This window comes from Xenopus tropicalis, chromosome 6 (genome assembly GCF_000004195.4).
Source record: "Xenopus tropicalis strain Nigerian chromosome 6, UCB_Xtro_10.0, whole genome shotgun sequence".
Classification (NCBI taxonomy): Eukaryota; Metazoa; Chordata; class Amphibia; order Anura; family Pipidae; genus Xenopus; species Xenopus tropicalis.
The window spans coordinates 17,007,727-17,023,894 of NC_030682.2; the positions used below are offsets into that span (position 1 = coordinate 17,007,727).

At 43.7% G+C, this 16,168-nt stretch overlaps 1 protein-coding gene across 1 annotated transcript in view; it reads right to left on the bottom strand.

Annotated features, from left to right (window-relative positions):
- The window catches only part of shh (sonic hedgehog), a 20,428-nt gene extending 4,845 nt beyond the window's left edge, over positions 1–15,583 (bottom strand). The window contains exons 1-2 of the mRNA XM_031903906.1: positions 15,006–15,583; positions 5,318–5,579 (exon numbers count right to left, since the gene is read on the bottom strand). Of these exons, the coding sequence (XP_031759766.1) occupies positions 5,318–5,579; positions 15,006–15,305 (562 nt within the window). The 5' untranslated portion in view covers positions 15,306–15,583. The remainder of the gene's footprint in view (positions 1–5,317; positions 5,580–15,005) is intronic.
- Between the last annotated feature and the right edge of the window lie 585 nt (positions 15,584–16,168).

Sequence of the window (16,168 nt, forward strand, 5' to 3'; positions counted from 1 at the left end):
CATACTTTGTGCAAACAGGTACCCCCCCCCCCCCCCCCCCAGCCTTGGAAAGTTGCTCCTTAATCTCCTCATCAAATTCCCCGGCATGAAATGGGGCTTGGGGAAATAGCAGCCCCAGATTTAGCTGTAGGAGCCCAAAGCCCCCCCAGTGCCCCCAGTCACACGATCTGACATGAAAAGTGACCCCTTTAGTTACAGGGGGTTAATCTCCTCTGGCACTCACACGGTTAACAAGATCTTTCTCAAGAAGGCTTTCATTGCCATTAAAGGGGAAGTAAACCCCTAAAAAACGATGTCAAATGTGTATCTGTATATCTAGAAGAAATAAATCTAAAGCGACTTCCCATACCAGTCAGTTGAACTGAAGAAGCTGCTGGGATGAGTCTTCAATGATTACCAAACAAGTCCAGTTGCTTTAGATTTATTTATTTATTATTATTATTATTATTATTATTATTATTGTTATTTATAATTAACTAACAAGTCCATTTGCTTTAGATTTATTTATACTAGATATACCTAGACCTGGGTGAATGAAAATCTTCATAGTCATGATGTCAAATGTAATTCTGATAATTCTAATCAACGTTCTAATGTACATGGGCAATGGTTTTAGAATTAGTTGTCAGTGTATTCATTGAAAGAAAGCAGCGTCTTCTGCTACATTGTTTCATAAGTCAGAACTAGCCATGAAGAGAATAGCAGTGAACGGATTTTCAGTGGAATTAACATTTATCCAAACCACGAAAACCTATTGGAAAGTTGCTTAGAATGACATTTTCTGTCATCCACGTTTTACTATTTGGGTTTGTATCCCCTTTAATATCAATAACGACTATTACTGAAGGGGTAGTTCACCTTTCAGTTAATTTTTAGTATATTATAGAACTGCCAATTTATAGCAATTTCTTAGCAATATTTTATTTCTGATACTTTTTTATTTGTTTGCCTTTTTCTTATAACTCTTTGCAGCTTTCAAATGGGGGTCACTGACCCCAGCAGCTAAAAACTATTGCTCTGTGAGGCTACAATTTTATTGTTATTGTTACTTTTTAATTACTCAGCTTCCTATTCAGCCCCTCTCCTATTCCTATTCCAATTTTTCATTAAGACCACTGCCTGGTTGCTAGGGTAATTTGAACCCTAGCAACACAGATAGCTGCTGAAATCAGCTGCTGAACAAAAAATCTAAATCATTTGCGAACCACAGAAAATTAAAAATGACCAATTGAAATTTGTCTCAGAATATTAAGCTCTACATCATTTAATTTTTAAAGTGACCAACAACTTTAATAAGGAACATTAAATCGACAACCGACAAAAGAGCCAATTAAAACCCTACATATTTGCGGGAATTTATTTAACCCAGAGCTACCTGTGCTCTTTGTTGTAACAAAAGAAAATAACAAGTCGAGTCTTTTTGGAACACAAGGCAAACAAACAGCATTTTTGTAGTTGTATTTTCCAGGACTTTAGGCTTGTCTTGAATTTCATGACAAATTGAGTCAACAATCTGAGCAAAGGGGGGAAACCTGGTTGGTGACAGACAGATTCTTGGGCTGATTCGCTCTTTTCTTTATCTCCTTGGGAAAACACAACGACTCAGTCTCTTCCCTTTCTGGGAAATTCCTTGCTCAGGGGCTGTTACCCAGTTGGGACACCATGGGGCGGTCTAAGTCTAACAGCTTCTGCCTTATATATATATATATCTATATAGATATGCACATAGAGTACAGTTCCTTTATATTGGATTTTGGAGATTTATATTTCTAGAAATGCTGGTGTTTAGGGTGAAGACACACGGAGCTACTAGTAGCAGCTACTTGTCACAGCTACTAAACTCCAGAAAAAAACCCTGCCATAGACAATACTGCAGTACTGAGAATTACCTCTGCTAAAACACACGTAGAGACAATTATCAGTAAATGATCAGCATTGTCTGTTTTAGTAGCTGCAACTAGTAGCTGTGTGTGTCTTCACCCTTTAAAATCCATCTCCTGGGCTGTAGCTTTCCTAGTCAACTCAGTGGCAACATATAAGCGCAAACAGATTAGTTAGAAGCCTCAGACACATAATAACACAAATAAAGGAGGTTTATTTTGAACCAGAAGAAAGTTAGTGGTCAACTACACCAGGAAGACACACGGAGCTACTAGTAGCAGCTACTTGTCACGGCTACTAAAATAGACAATGCTGATCATTTACTGATAGTTGTCTCTATGTGTGTTTTAGCAGAGGCAATAATCAGTATTGTCTATGGCAGGGGATTTTTTTGGAGTTTAGTAGCTTTGAAAATGTAGCTGCTACTAGTAGCTCTGTGTGTCTTCAACCTAAAGTTACTAGACAAAGCAAAACTAAGGTTAACCAGCCAAAAGAAACACAGTGACAAATTAGAAATGACTTCAGTAGCCAGAAGAAGAAAGTTACTGGTCAGCTCTACCACAAACTATAAATAAATGTAACCAACCCGAAGGTGAAAGTCACTAGACAACCCAATGACAAAACTGAAATGAGATACACTAGCCAGTAGAACAAATATACTAGTCAGCTCAATGACAAAATATAAATTATGTTTACTAGCCAGAAGAAAGAAACTAGTCAGCTCAACGACTAAATACAAACACATATACCTAGCCAGAAGAATACAGGTATTAATCAGTTTAGTTACAAAATACAACTACATGTAGCTAGTCAGAAGGCAAAAGTTACTAGTCAACTTAATGACAAAATATAAATTACCTTCACTAGCCAGAAGAAAGTAGTCAACTCATTGACAAAATATAAACACATATACCTAGCCAGAATACAGATATTAGTCAGTTTCGTTAAAAAATATAACTACATGTAGCTAGTCAGAAGGCAAAAGTTACTAGTCAACTTAATGACAAAATAAAAATGTCTAGCCAGGAGGACAAAGATACTAGTCATTCCAATGGCTGTATAAGTAACTGGATAGAAGAAGAAAAGTTACTAGTCACATTAATGACCAAATATAAATGAGGCTGATTAGCAAGAAGAATAAGAAAGTTACACAGGGACACAACAAAAAACGTTCTATAAAGTTACTGGTCAACTCAATGGCACAATATAAATGTCTAGCCACAAGTACAAAGATACTAGTCAACCCAATGGCAAACTCTAAATATATATATATATATAACTAGCAAGTAGACCAAAGTTACTAGTTAACTTAATGACAAAATATAAATGAGGTTCATTAGCCAAAGGAACAAGAAAGAGACACAACACAAAAGGTTCTATAAAGTTACTGGTCAATTTTGCGGCAAAAGAGCAATAAGGATTACTCGCCAGAATAAAGTCACTATTCAGCCCAGTAATAACATAAAAATGACTTCAGTAGCCAGAAGGCAAAATATAAAGGTTCGCTGGCCAGAAGTATAAGTAAGTTACTAGTCAACACAGTGACACAACAGAATGAGGTTCTGTAGCCAGAATGATAAGGTTACTAGCCAACTCACTAGCCAGAAGAGGAAAGTTACTAGCCAGCTCAGTGTTCTAGTTGTTGAGTACAGGGCATGCCCAGTGACTGTGTTGGCCAATGGCGAGTGGATGTGCGCTTGTGGCTAGCAGGTGGCTGCCAAACTGCAAAGTTACAGAGGGAAATGGGAGTTTTTCGCTGCTGAATGGATTATGTGCTGAGATCTGTCACTGCAAAACTTCTACAAGTCCCATTTAAACCCGATTTAATGGTATCGATTCCCCGTACCCAGGGACTTAATAACCAGTCTTTATTGGATTAATCTATTGCTGATTAGCCAGCTGCCAGTCACTAGACTAACTGCCAGCCCGGCCGGCGCACAGCTCGATTGGCTGCTGGAATTAAGCGGATATTTATGGGCCCCTCGGCCAGATAACTCTGAAAACTCATTTTCCTGCTGAAATTGTAATTAACTGCAATAGTAGCGCTAAATATCTTTCCGAGGAAGTCCCTTAAATTAGAAACATACTCGCTTTATGGCCCAGCACAGACCTGCTGTTTGTCAGCTCCAACCGGGCATCTCCCTCTGCTCATTCCCTGCCCCCCCCCCGGCTGCGACTCCCAATCGCATTATAATCTCACTGCTGGGGCTACACACCCCATATATATATATATATACCCCTACCCAATACACACTGGCAAACTGGCATTGTATGTGCCCATGCTGTTATACAGGGGATTGGTCGGAAATAACTGTGTGTGTGTGATCCATTTAAATATGATAGACTGAAAGATAAATAGGAGATATATAAATAATCTACAGACATGATAGAAATACTGATATAGAAGAGTCAGGGGATAAATAAATATGTACACATTTGTATTGCAGATATAGATTGAAACATAGAGGATATAGATTATTTGTTGGGAAATAGTACATAGAAACTCATAAGCTCACAACCATATATGTCGATAGACACATAGATAGATGATGATAGATAGATAGATGATAGACAGATAGATAGATAGATAGATAGATAGATAGATAGATGATAGATAGATAGATAGATAGATAGATAGATAGATGATAGATAGATAGATAGATAGATAGATAGATAGATAGACAGACAGACAGACAGACAGACAGACAGATAGATAGATAGATAGATAGATAGATAGATAGATAGATAGATAGAGGATAGATGATAGATAGATAGATGATAGACAGATAGATAGATAGATAGATAGATGATAGATAGATAGATAGATAGATAGATAGATAGATAGATAGATAGACAGACAGACAGACAGATAGATAGATAGATAGATAGATAGATAGATAGATAGATGATAGATGATAGATTAGATAGATAGATGATAGATAGATAGATAGATAGACAGACAGACAGACAGATAGATAGATGATAGATAGATAGATAGATAGATAGATAGATAGATGATACATAGATAGATAGATGATAGATAGATGATAGATAGATGATAGATAGATAGATAGATAGATAGATAGATAGATGATAGATAGATAGATAGATAGATGGATAGATAGTCTGATAAATAGACAGACAGATAGAGAGAGAGAGAGATTAGATGGATACATAGATAATAGATAGATAGATAGATAGATAGGTGATACATAGATAGACAGATAGATAGATAATAGATGAATAATAATAGACCAGTCAATAGCAGAGTTCAGAGCACAGCTCCCTAAACTGACCTCCGACCCCTTCCCATTCCCCCCAAACCAGTGAATTCACAAACGTAGAGCAACCAACGTTTCGGCCCAAGCCCAGTATAAGGATCACACAGGGAGCCCCGGGCGGGGGAGGCAGCGCTTATAAAGGGAAGGGAACTCACCTGCTTTGACCGAGCAGTGGATGTGAGCCTTGGACTCAAAATAGACCCAGTCGAACCCGGCTTCCACCGCCAGCCTGGCCAGCATCCCGTATTTACTGCGGTCCCGGTCCGACGTGGTAATGTCCACTGCTCTCCCCTCGTAATGCAGCGACTCCTCCGAGTGGTGCCCATCCTCATCCCAACCCTCCGTGACCCGCAGCTTCACCCCCGGCCACTGGTTCATCACTGAGATCGCCAAGGCGTTCAGCTTGTCCTTACATCTCTGGGGGGAGAGAAGCGGTGAGTGGAACCAGCGCAACAGGTTTGTGCAATACATTCGGCCCTTTCCTGATAGGGAGCCATTACTGACTGTACTGGGGCTACTTCTATCTACACATTGGCTTCTATACTCTGTAGTCACACACACACACATATATATATATATAATTATGTCTCTCAGCTTTATACCTCTCTGCCCACTGGGCCTAGTTGAATAAGCATTTCACTATAGACCACAGATTTCCTTTTTTGCGTGGGAAACTCTGGCTGTTTCTAATGGAGGTGCAGGTGTGCCCCAGTGTGTATAGTAAGGAGAAAGTGTGTGACAATGTGTAGAGTAAGGCAAAAGGATATCTGGGAAGGGGCTGTCATGGTTTGTACAATGAGACAATAAGAGGAGACTGTGTATAGTAAGGCAAATTAGTTATAGCAAAGGGGACTGTGCATAGTAAGGCAAACTAGTGATAGCAAAGGGGACTGTGTATAGTAAAGCAAATGAGTGATAGCAAAGGGGACTGTGTATAGTAAAGCAAATGAGTGATAGCAAAGGGGACTGTGTGTAGTAAGGCAAATGAGTGATAGCAAAGGGGACTGTGTATAGTAAGGCAAATGAGTGATAGCAGAGGGGACTGTGCATAGTAAGGCAAATTAGTGATAGCAAAGGGGACTGTGCATAGTAAGGCAAACTAGTGATAGCAAAGGGGACTGTGTATAGTAAGGCAAACGAGTGATAGCAAAGGGGACTGTGTATAGTAAGGCAAATGAGTGATAGCAAAGGGGACTGTGTATAGTAAGGCAAATTAGTGATAGCAAAGGGGACTGTGCATAGTAAGGCAAATGAGTGATAGCAGAGGGGACTGTGCATAGTAAGGCAAATTAGTGATAGCAAAGGGGACTGTTTATAGTAAGGCAAATTAGTGATAGCAAAGGGGACTGTGCATAGTAAGGCAAATGAGTGATAGCAGAGGGGACTGTGCATAGTAAGGCAAACGAGTGATAGCAAAGGGGACTGTGTATAGTAAGGCAAATGAGTGATAGCAAAGGGGAATGTGCATAGTAAGGCAAACGAGTGATAGCAAAGGGGACTGTGTATAGTAAGGCAAATGAGTGATAGCAAAGGGGACTGTGCATAGTAAGGCAAATTAGTGATAGCAGAGGGGATTGTGTATAGTAAGGCAAATGAGTGATAGCAGAGGGGATTGTGTATAGTAAGGCAAATGAGTGATAGCAGAGGGGATTGTGTATAGTAAGGCAAATTAGTGATAGCAGAGGGGACTTTGCATAGTAAGGCAAACGAGTGATAGCAAAGGGGACTGTGTATAGTAAGGCAAATGAGTGATAGCAGAGGGGATTGTGTATAGTAAGGCAAATGAGTGATAGCAGAGGGGATTGTGTATAGTAAGGCAAATTAGTGATAGCAGAGGGGACTGTGCATAGTAAGGCAAATGAGTGATAGCAGAGGGGATTGTGTATAGTAAGGCAAATTAGTGATAGCAGAGGGGACTGTGTGTAGTAAGGCAAATTAGTGATAGCAGAGGGGACTGTGTGTAGTAAGGCAAATTAGTGATAGCAGAGGGGACTGTGCATAGTAAGGCAAATGAGTGATAGCAAAGGGGACTGTGTATAGTAAGGCAAATTATTGATAACAGGGGACACTTTGTATAGGAAACACTTCATATCAGGCGAGTCCAGGGTGCAACTTGTGGCTGTTGTTGAACTGAAGCCCTTTATTCTCTTACAGCAGGCTTTCCGGGGGTTCTGGTTCAATAGCAGCTACAAAGTTGCAGTATGGATTATTACACGACTGGCCGATTTGCCCTAGGCTCTTCTTCTACCACCAATACCGGTAACGAGTTCTCTGTATATTTGGGTTGTACTTATTGCTTATTATATAACAGTCAGGCTGCCTTGCCCTAACCCTGCAAGTGTTTGTGCCCAGGGAGCCCAGGGAAGCTTTTGTGCCCAGGAAGAGCAGCAGATGGGCAAGTAGCTGTGGCACCATTGGCTTTTCTGCAGATACCCTGGCTCTGATCTCCAGTGGCCTCCACTTGCCCCACACAGGGCTTTACTGCTTAGTGCCATTGGGCTCCATTCAGTGGGCTAGCAAGTTCTACATTCTGCAAGCCATCCCAGGTCAGGCATTTTCTGTGGGGTACCACTCACTATCTCGGGCGGGAACCATTTACACCATTTACACCATTTACACCATTTACACCATTTACACATCACACATAATCCCTGGCACCATGTCTGGGCTGAGATTCAATAGGCACATAGGCCCAATGGACCAACCAGTCCCACACAGGCCCAATATAAAGCACTGGCCTATGGCATATCTGGCCTGTTGGACACTAACGATACCAAGCCCAGCACTTACACAAAGACCCAATTCTGGGCAGTACCGAACCCACCACCCTGTCACACAGCGCCCTGTGCCCCTTTAACCCTATAGGAACATAATCACCACATCTGAGTTCATAGCGGAACGTCTCCGGATTCTTTCCTATTCATTCTCCTGTTGAAAAGTCCCTGAATACAAGTCATTGTGCGCCGGGAAGGGGCAGTCCGATCACTCAGTAGGACCCTTAGCGCTGAAGGCATTTGTGCCCCACTCCCTGGCTGCTCGGAAAGGGTCACTTAGCGGGGGCAGTAGTAGCACTTGGGTGACATTACCCTGTAAAATCACTATAAAGCCACATAGGGGCCACATAGGGGCCACAGGAACCACTTGTAACTCTGCACATCGGGTTTCATGTCTAACTGGCCCTGTTATATGGTCTGTCCAACTGGAGGTTTAGGGGTGCGGATGTGCCCCCCAAGTGACTTGGTGCCCTATTGTATGAAATGAACACTCCAATGGCATCATTATATGGTATCTATGGAGAGTTAGTGTGCCCCTCACCTGTGTGACAGCTACATGGTGTTACTGTTAGTGGTGTTAGAGTAGTGTGTGTTATAGAGAGAGACAGAGAGTGTGAGAGACTGTGTGTGTGTAAGAGAGAGTGTGTGTGGGAGAGAGAGACAGTGTTTATGTGAGTGGCTGTGTGTATGAAAGAGGCAGTGTGAGAGAGAGAGTGTGTGACTCTGAGTATTTATGACAGAGACTGTGTAAAAGTGTGTCTTGTATGAGACAGCCTGTTTGTGACTGTGTGTGAGAGTATCACTGTTTGTCTGTGAGACACACAGGGTTTGGGGGATACTGACTGACTGTGGGTGCTTGTGGACTGACTGTAGGTTCTTGTGGGCTGACTGTGGGTGCTTGTGGGCTGACTGTGGGTGCTTGTGGGCTGACTGTGGGTGCTTGTGGTCTGACTGTGGGTGCTTGTGGTCTGACTGTGGGTGCTTGTGGGCTGACTGTGGGTGCTTGTGGACTGACTGTGGGTGCTTGTGGGCTGACTGTGGGTGCTTGTGGACTGACTGTGGGTGCTTGTGGGCTGACTGTGGGTGCTTGTGGACTGACTGTGGGTGCTTGTGGACTGACTGTGGGTGCTTGTGGGCTGACTGTGGGTGCTTGTGGGCTGACTGTGGGTGCTTATAAGGTTGGTACTGGTTCATATGCACACACAGCCCTTCACAACTGGGCATAACGCTAATCTGTAGTAACTCACAGGGCTAAAGTGCCCCTGGGTGGGGGGGGGGGGGGGGCAGCAGGCCTTACTGTGTAACCCCCTGTCTCTCTTTAGTAACCCCCTGCCTCCTTTCTGCTCTCTCTTAAGCCCATACAATGACTGGGTTTGGGGTGAGACCCCTATATATTAAAGACTTATCCCAGCCAATCATAGGAGAGACATTTATACCTGTCTCTGATTTGCTCCCTGGCAATATTTCTACCTCCCAGCATAGTCCTGTGCAACATGCCCAGTTATGTACCCAGTTATGTGCCCAGTTATGTACCCAGTTATGTACCCAGTTATGTACCCAGTCATGTGCCCAGTTATGTACCCAGTCATGTGCCCAGTTATGTACCCAGTTATGTGCCCAGTTATGTACCCAGTTATGTACCCAGTCATGTGCCCAGTTATGTACCCAGTCATGTGCCCAGTTATGTACCCAGTTATGTGCCCAGTTATGTACCCAGTCATGTGCCCAGTTATGTACCCAGTTATGTGCCCAGTTATGTACCCAGTTATGTACCCAGTTATGTACCCAGTCATGTGCCCAGTTATGTACCCAGTCATGTGCCCAGTTATGTACCCAGTTATGTGCCCAGTTATGTACCCAGTTATGTGCCCAGTTATGTGCCCAGTTATGTGCCAGTTATGTGCCCAGTTATGTGCCCAGTTATGTACCCAGTTATGTGCCCAGTTATGTTCCCAGTTATGTGCCAGTTATGTACCCAGTTATGTACCCAGTCATGTGCCCAGTTATGTACCCAGTTATGTGCCCAGTTATGTTCCCAGTTATGTGCCAGTTATGTACTCAGTTATGTGCCCAGTTATGTACCCAGTCATGTGCCCAGTTATGTACCGTCATGTGCCCAGTTATGTACCCAGTCATGTGCCCAGTTATGCGCCCAGTTATGTACCCAGTTATGTGGCCAGTTATGTACCGTCATGTGCCCAGTTATGTACCCAGTTATGTGCCCAGTCATGTGCCCAGTTATGCACCCAGTTATGTACCCAGTCATGTGCCCAGTTATGTACCGTCAGGTGCCCAGTTATGTGCCCAGTTATGCGCCCAGTTATGTACCCAGTTATGTGGCCAGTTATGTACCCAGTTATGTGCCCAGTTATGTGCCAGTTATGTACCCAGTCATGTGCCCAGTTATGTACCCAGTTATGTGCCCAGTTATGTGCCCAGTTATGTACCCAGTTATGTACCCAGTCATGTGCCCAGTTATGTGCCCAGTTATTTGCCAGTTATGTGCCCAGTTATGTACCCAGTTATGTACCCAGTTATGTGCCAGTCATGTGCCCATAAACGCATGGCTTTTGCTGAGCAATGGGCCGGTGCCTTTAAAATCTCTGCAGCAATAATAGAATAAAATCTCCCATCAGGCCGGGCCCTACCCTCTATAGCAACAATATAAATACTCCCAAGCCTGGCAGTGTATTAACCCTTTGCAGTGACAATATACTGTAATATCTCCCATCAAGTCTGGCCTGGTACTGTGTTCAACGCAACATCTTCCAATATATATATAAGTAGGGTATAGTTGAACTACATCAGCCTTATAGAAGTGCTATATAACTTCAGAACTCGACAACGCACCAATCCCAGTGGCAGATTAGTTGCACTGATATATAAATGTATATACACACAGGAGACCGAGTGCAGAGCTGAACAATCTCAGCCAGTGCCACAATGTAACATTGCACCCAGTTTGGCCACAGAGTGCGCAGTCGGAACCTGCAACACTTTGCGCACTAAAGTGCAACAGAAAGCTCCAATGTAACAATATAGAAACTCCCAGCAATCCAGGTGTGCAGCTCATTAGCCAGGGAACCAGCGCAGCTCAGAATAGAGCGCAAAGCCAGACTGTGCAGATTAGTCTGTTCCCTATTCCCTGGGTAGGGTGCCACATCCAGCCCAGTTCTGCCCAGTTCTGCCCAGTTCTGCCAGTGAAGCCCAGCGGGGCTGTATGCAGTCAGTGCCCCTTGTCTGTCCCTAATCTCTGCACTAACGGGGCTACATGGCAGGTTATTATGGGGTAGATTTCCCAACTGCATCCCTTGCCCGGGTATCACTGCCGCGCAACAGATTTAGCTGCATAGCGCAATCTAAGCGCACACTTAGAGCCCAATGTAACCCACAGAACGCAGTGATGCCACAAGCAAAGTAAATGCTCACTTACCCATTCATTCGTCAGCTCCTTTACCCATCCGCTCACTCACTCACCCTTACTCACTCACTCACTCTCTTACTCATTCACTCACTCTCTTACTCATTCACTCATACTCCCTAGTTCATTCGCTCAGTTAATCTCCCACCCACTCAGCTAATTCACCCACTCAGTAACACTCAAGCCCACGCAGGATCATTCCTCCCACCCATTCCCTCACCTACTCCGGTGCTCAGGGGTTAATTCATTCACTTACCCTCTGGCTCTCTCACACCGACCCTGCCACCCGTTCTACACACTCTCATTCCCAACACCGAACCAGACTTTCTCTCCCCAAGTCCCTTGCACACTCACAGCTTCACTCTTCCACCGACTTTACACACCTTCTCTCTCCCCATTACACACCCTCTCATTCCCTTTAATTACACAGCGACACACTCCCTTCTCTCCTCTCTAACCAGACTTTATTCTCCCTCTCATTATACACCTTTATGTCTGTCTCTGTGCGCCTGTCTCTCTCCCACCTTTACCGTCTCTCTCTCTCATACCTGCACTCTCTCCATTCCATATCTCTCTTTCTTTCTGCCACTCTTCCACTGAATGTAACTTCTTCCTCCGCATCCTCCCCCCTCTCCCTCTTCAGTTAATATTAACTAGTAACTAACGCATTCAACAAATATTATGAAAGTTCCCCAGTCCCATTGAGTGAAGATCTTTACACTGTAGATAGACTTGTGAGGCGGCCAGAAGCCTTGCCAAGAAACCAGCAGAACAAGAGATTATTACATATAAAACACCCAGTGAGCACTTTTCAGGGGCAGAAAAGCAAGTGCAGCCAAACCTCAGCGCATTCCTTACATAGAAAGGGGGGTAGGGGTCACCCACACCTGGTACCTGGATCACCGCAGCCAGTCATTTCATTCTCCCAATACCCAACCCAAGGGGAACTCTGCTCTCTCCTTTGGTCTCTCCAGGGAAGGACTATCAGGAATATTAGTGCTGTCGCTAAGCTTTACAAGGCAGGGAAATCTACAAGGGGACCTGGGGGTAAGGGACACTGCGCTGTAGGCCCCTCCTGTTCCAAGCACCCAGGCTAAAATATTGCCCCAAATATTACACCAACCCAGGGTAAAGCGTATGGGAACGGAAGCCCATAGAGGTCCATTTCTCCTGTCATATTCTCGTTTTATCTATACTCTATCTGTCTATTATCTATCTATCTATCTATCTATCTATCAATCAATTTATCTACCTATTTATTTATCATCTATCTATGTATCTATCTATCTATCTATCTATCATCTATCTATCTACTATCGTTCTAGCTATCCATCTATCTATCATCTATCTATCTCTAACTGTATGTCCGTCTATCATCTATGTAGATTAACTGTCTGGCAGTTTAATTACCTATACATGCATCATATTGTCAATCATGAATCAATCTCCAGTCTCTACAAACTATCAGTCAGTTATCTTTCTCTCTCTCTAATAAATGTCTTTCTTATTCATCATTTGTAGGTAATCTGTGTATCATTAATGTATTCCCATCACTCACTCTTTATCATCTATCTATATCTATCTATCTATCTATCTATCTATCTATCTATCATCTCCCATCCATGCCCTTTTTGTATGTTGTTCAGTTGTACTTCTATGATTTCTCTGTTTTTCTTATCTAGATATCCCCATAATGACCTCTCCCCCAGTTAGTAGATGTTTCTATAGTTCTGTACATAGCGCTACTCTATGGCTTGCAGGAACAGATCAATAGCCCAGCAGTAGCAGCAGGTGTAGGTAGTGGCCCATAGCCCACAGGTGGCAGAAGCCTTGGCGAGTGGCTAATCACAGAGGCTAAGCTTTCTCATACACGGAGCTGCATTGGCCATTAGCGCGGCTCAGGGGGCTACAGGCTGAAAGCCCAACCGGCCCGATCGATAGAAGCAAAGTGAGAGGCTGATGGGTCCGGGCAGATAAGGGATGAGCCTGAGTGGGACGGGAGGGAGCTGTACCCTGGGCTCATCGCCTCTCTCCGGGGCTCCCGGCTGCCCTCCGGTTGTACAGATATGTGTATATCGGTATGTAACTGCCTGACAGCTTTATACTGTATATACTGTATACCCTCATGTGTCTGTATCTGTATAGATCCGTGTGTACTACTGCCTGTATCTGCCATACACATCAGCCCAGCATGTATCGGTATATATATATATATATATATATATATATATATATATATATATATATGTGTATATTAGCGCATTTACTATTCTCAATATATGTATCCATCTCAGTCTCTTTATCGCTAGATCTATCATCTATCTATCTATCTATCTATCTATAATCTATCTATCTATCTATCTATCTATCTATCTATCATCTATCTATCATTTATCTATCTATCTATCATCTATCTATCTATCTATCTATCTATCTATCATCTATCTATCTATCTATCTATCTATCTATCTATCATCTATCTATCTATCTATCTATCTATCTATCTATCTATCTATATCTATCATCATCATCACCTATCTATCATATATCTTCTAGCTTTCTCTGTCTATCATGTAACTACAGCTAGTGCCTATATATCAGTAATGTTACATATGGCTGATAGTAAATACCAGGGTACATTTATTTCACTGTATCTATACCTAAGGAACACACTAACCCAAGGCTATAGACATCTGAGCTGATAGCCTTTCCATTCCTCCCAGGCATGGGTGTGTGGCCAGGACAAGGGTGAGGGGTTGTGCCAACAGAGCCCCTGGCAGGATTCAGGTGCCCCCTTAAGGGGTAACAGTCTCCCGGCAGTATAGAGCCAGGGGTATATCCAGATAGATCCTGTGCTAGAGGTTTCACGCCTGGCTGCCATACTGTATCTCCACACATCTGGGACATTGCAAGTGCAGGGAATCAGCCTGACCTATATATGTGCCCCCTCCCTCCCTGTCACTCAGCCGCACTCAGTCGCACAAACTCTGCAACTCTATCCAGCAGCTCCTGCTTCCAACCAACAGATCTCTCTCTATCAGCTGGAGATCCCATTTAATCAGCAATGATGTAATGTGCAGCAGCCCTTCCAGACAAAGGTACCGGTGGGCACCCATACATACCCTCACCCATTGCCCATTCTACTCACACCTTGCTGGAGATCAGTGTGGGTGCCACAAGGGGGATTTACACAAGGGACAGGGTGCAGGGGGGTCGATTGAGATTTAGCTGGTCATTTGTATGGGCTAAAGGCTGGGGACTGGCTAAACCAGGGGACCAAGGGACGTGTAAGCAAATGAATGAATGAAATATTTAGTGTGTGTATATATATATATATTTTCTTCTCTCGTTCTCTTTCTATATATATATAGCTTAGTCCTGATTCATGGGTCCTAATGTATTTTAAAGCCAATGGGGGCAGAAGAAATGGATCTGAGTTGAAACAGGTTGAATGAGGTGTAAGAATGGCAACTACAGTCATCAATATATGGTAACCACCTGAGAAGTAACTAGTGTATCTGCCATCCCCCGAATGTAAGAATGACAGTTACAGAGAAACCCATCATCAATGTATCTTTACCACCTGAGAGGTGTAGCCACCCCCCCCCCCATAGGTTTCCTACACGACCCCCCCACGTATGGCCGTACCTGAGTCATGAGTCGGTCTGCTCCGGTGTTCTCCTCGTCTTTAAAAATAATATCAGGGTTATAATTGGGGGTTAACTCTTTAAATCGATCCGAGTTCCTTGTAATCTTTCCTTCGTATCGACCACTGGCCCCCAGGGTCTTCTCAGCCACGTTGGGGATGAACTGCTTGTAGGCTAAAGGGGTGAGTTTTTTAGGGTGCCTCCTTTTGCCAATGCCTCTGCCAGGTCCACATGCCAGCCCAGGGGGGGCCACCAGAGTACAGATGAAGCCCAGCAGCAGAATTCGAGTCACAACCAGCATCTCGTCCGAGCGAAGCCAATTACATCAAAGGCTCGGAGGATGTGGAGCTGCAGCCTCCCTACTGGCTGGAGCACTGGGGTGTCCTTGTACCTCCCGGCTGGCCCCACTAGCCACCGATCCCTAGCAAGGCAGGTGTAGAAAGCCCAGTGTGCAGGTCCCCGCTAGCAGAACACATCGGGGTTTAGAGGCGACACAGCAATTAAAGCGCAAATGAGAAGCTGCGATTGCAATAAGCGCAAGCAGGGCTGCAGCCGCCTGTGAGAGGAGCCTCTGCCTTTAGAGCTATATTATAGCGAGCCCAGCCCGCCTCTGATTGGCTGGGGCCAGACAAGAGCTGTCTGGATTAACCCTTGAAAAGCTCATCAAGTGGCAAGGTTGGATTGTCTCATGGGTGAGGGCTGGGAGGGGGGGGGAGGCGTTACAGACTGAAACTTTTTTTTTTTTTTGGCAAAATGACAGAGTTGTCAGCAGCAGGGATAATAAAGGCTTCCACAGTGTCACTTACAGAATTATCTGTTTGCAGATCTATATCTCCTATGGAACCCCATGTATCCTACTGACAACTCTGTCTCTCTATCTCTGTGTATCTGTCTCTTTGCTCTTTCTTTCTCTTTGTTTCTACACACCTCTGCCACTGTTTTTGTACATACAAACACACAGACACACACACAGGCATATATACATATATACATGCACACACAGAATACCCCCTGAGCATATTCTACTAGACCTTGAATGCATGTACATAGACAAATACGTGTATAGAGAGAATAACTCAAATGGGTATTTCCTTAGATGTATCTACAGGTATATAAGTGCCTGATGGTGTATACTATATATACATATAGATATATGTAACATTA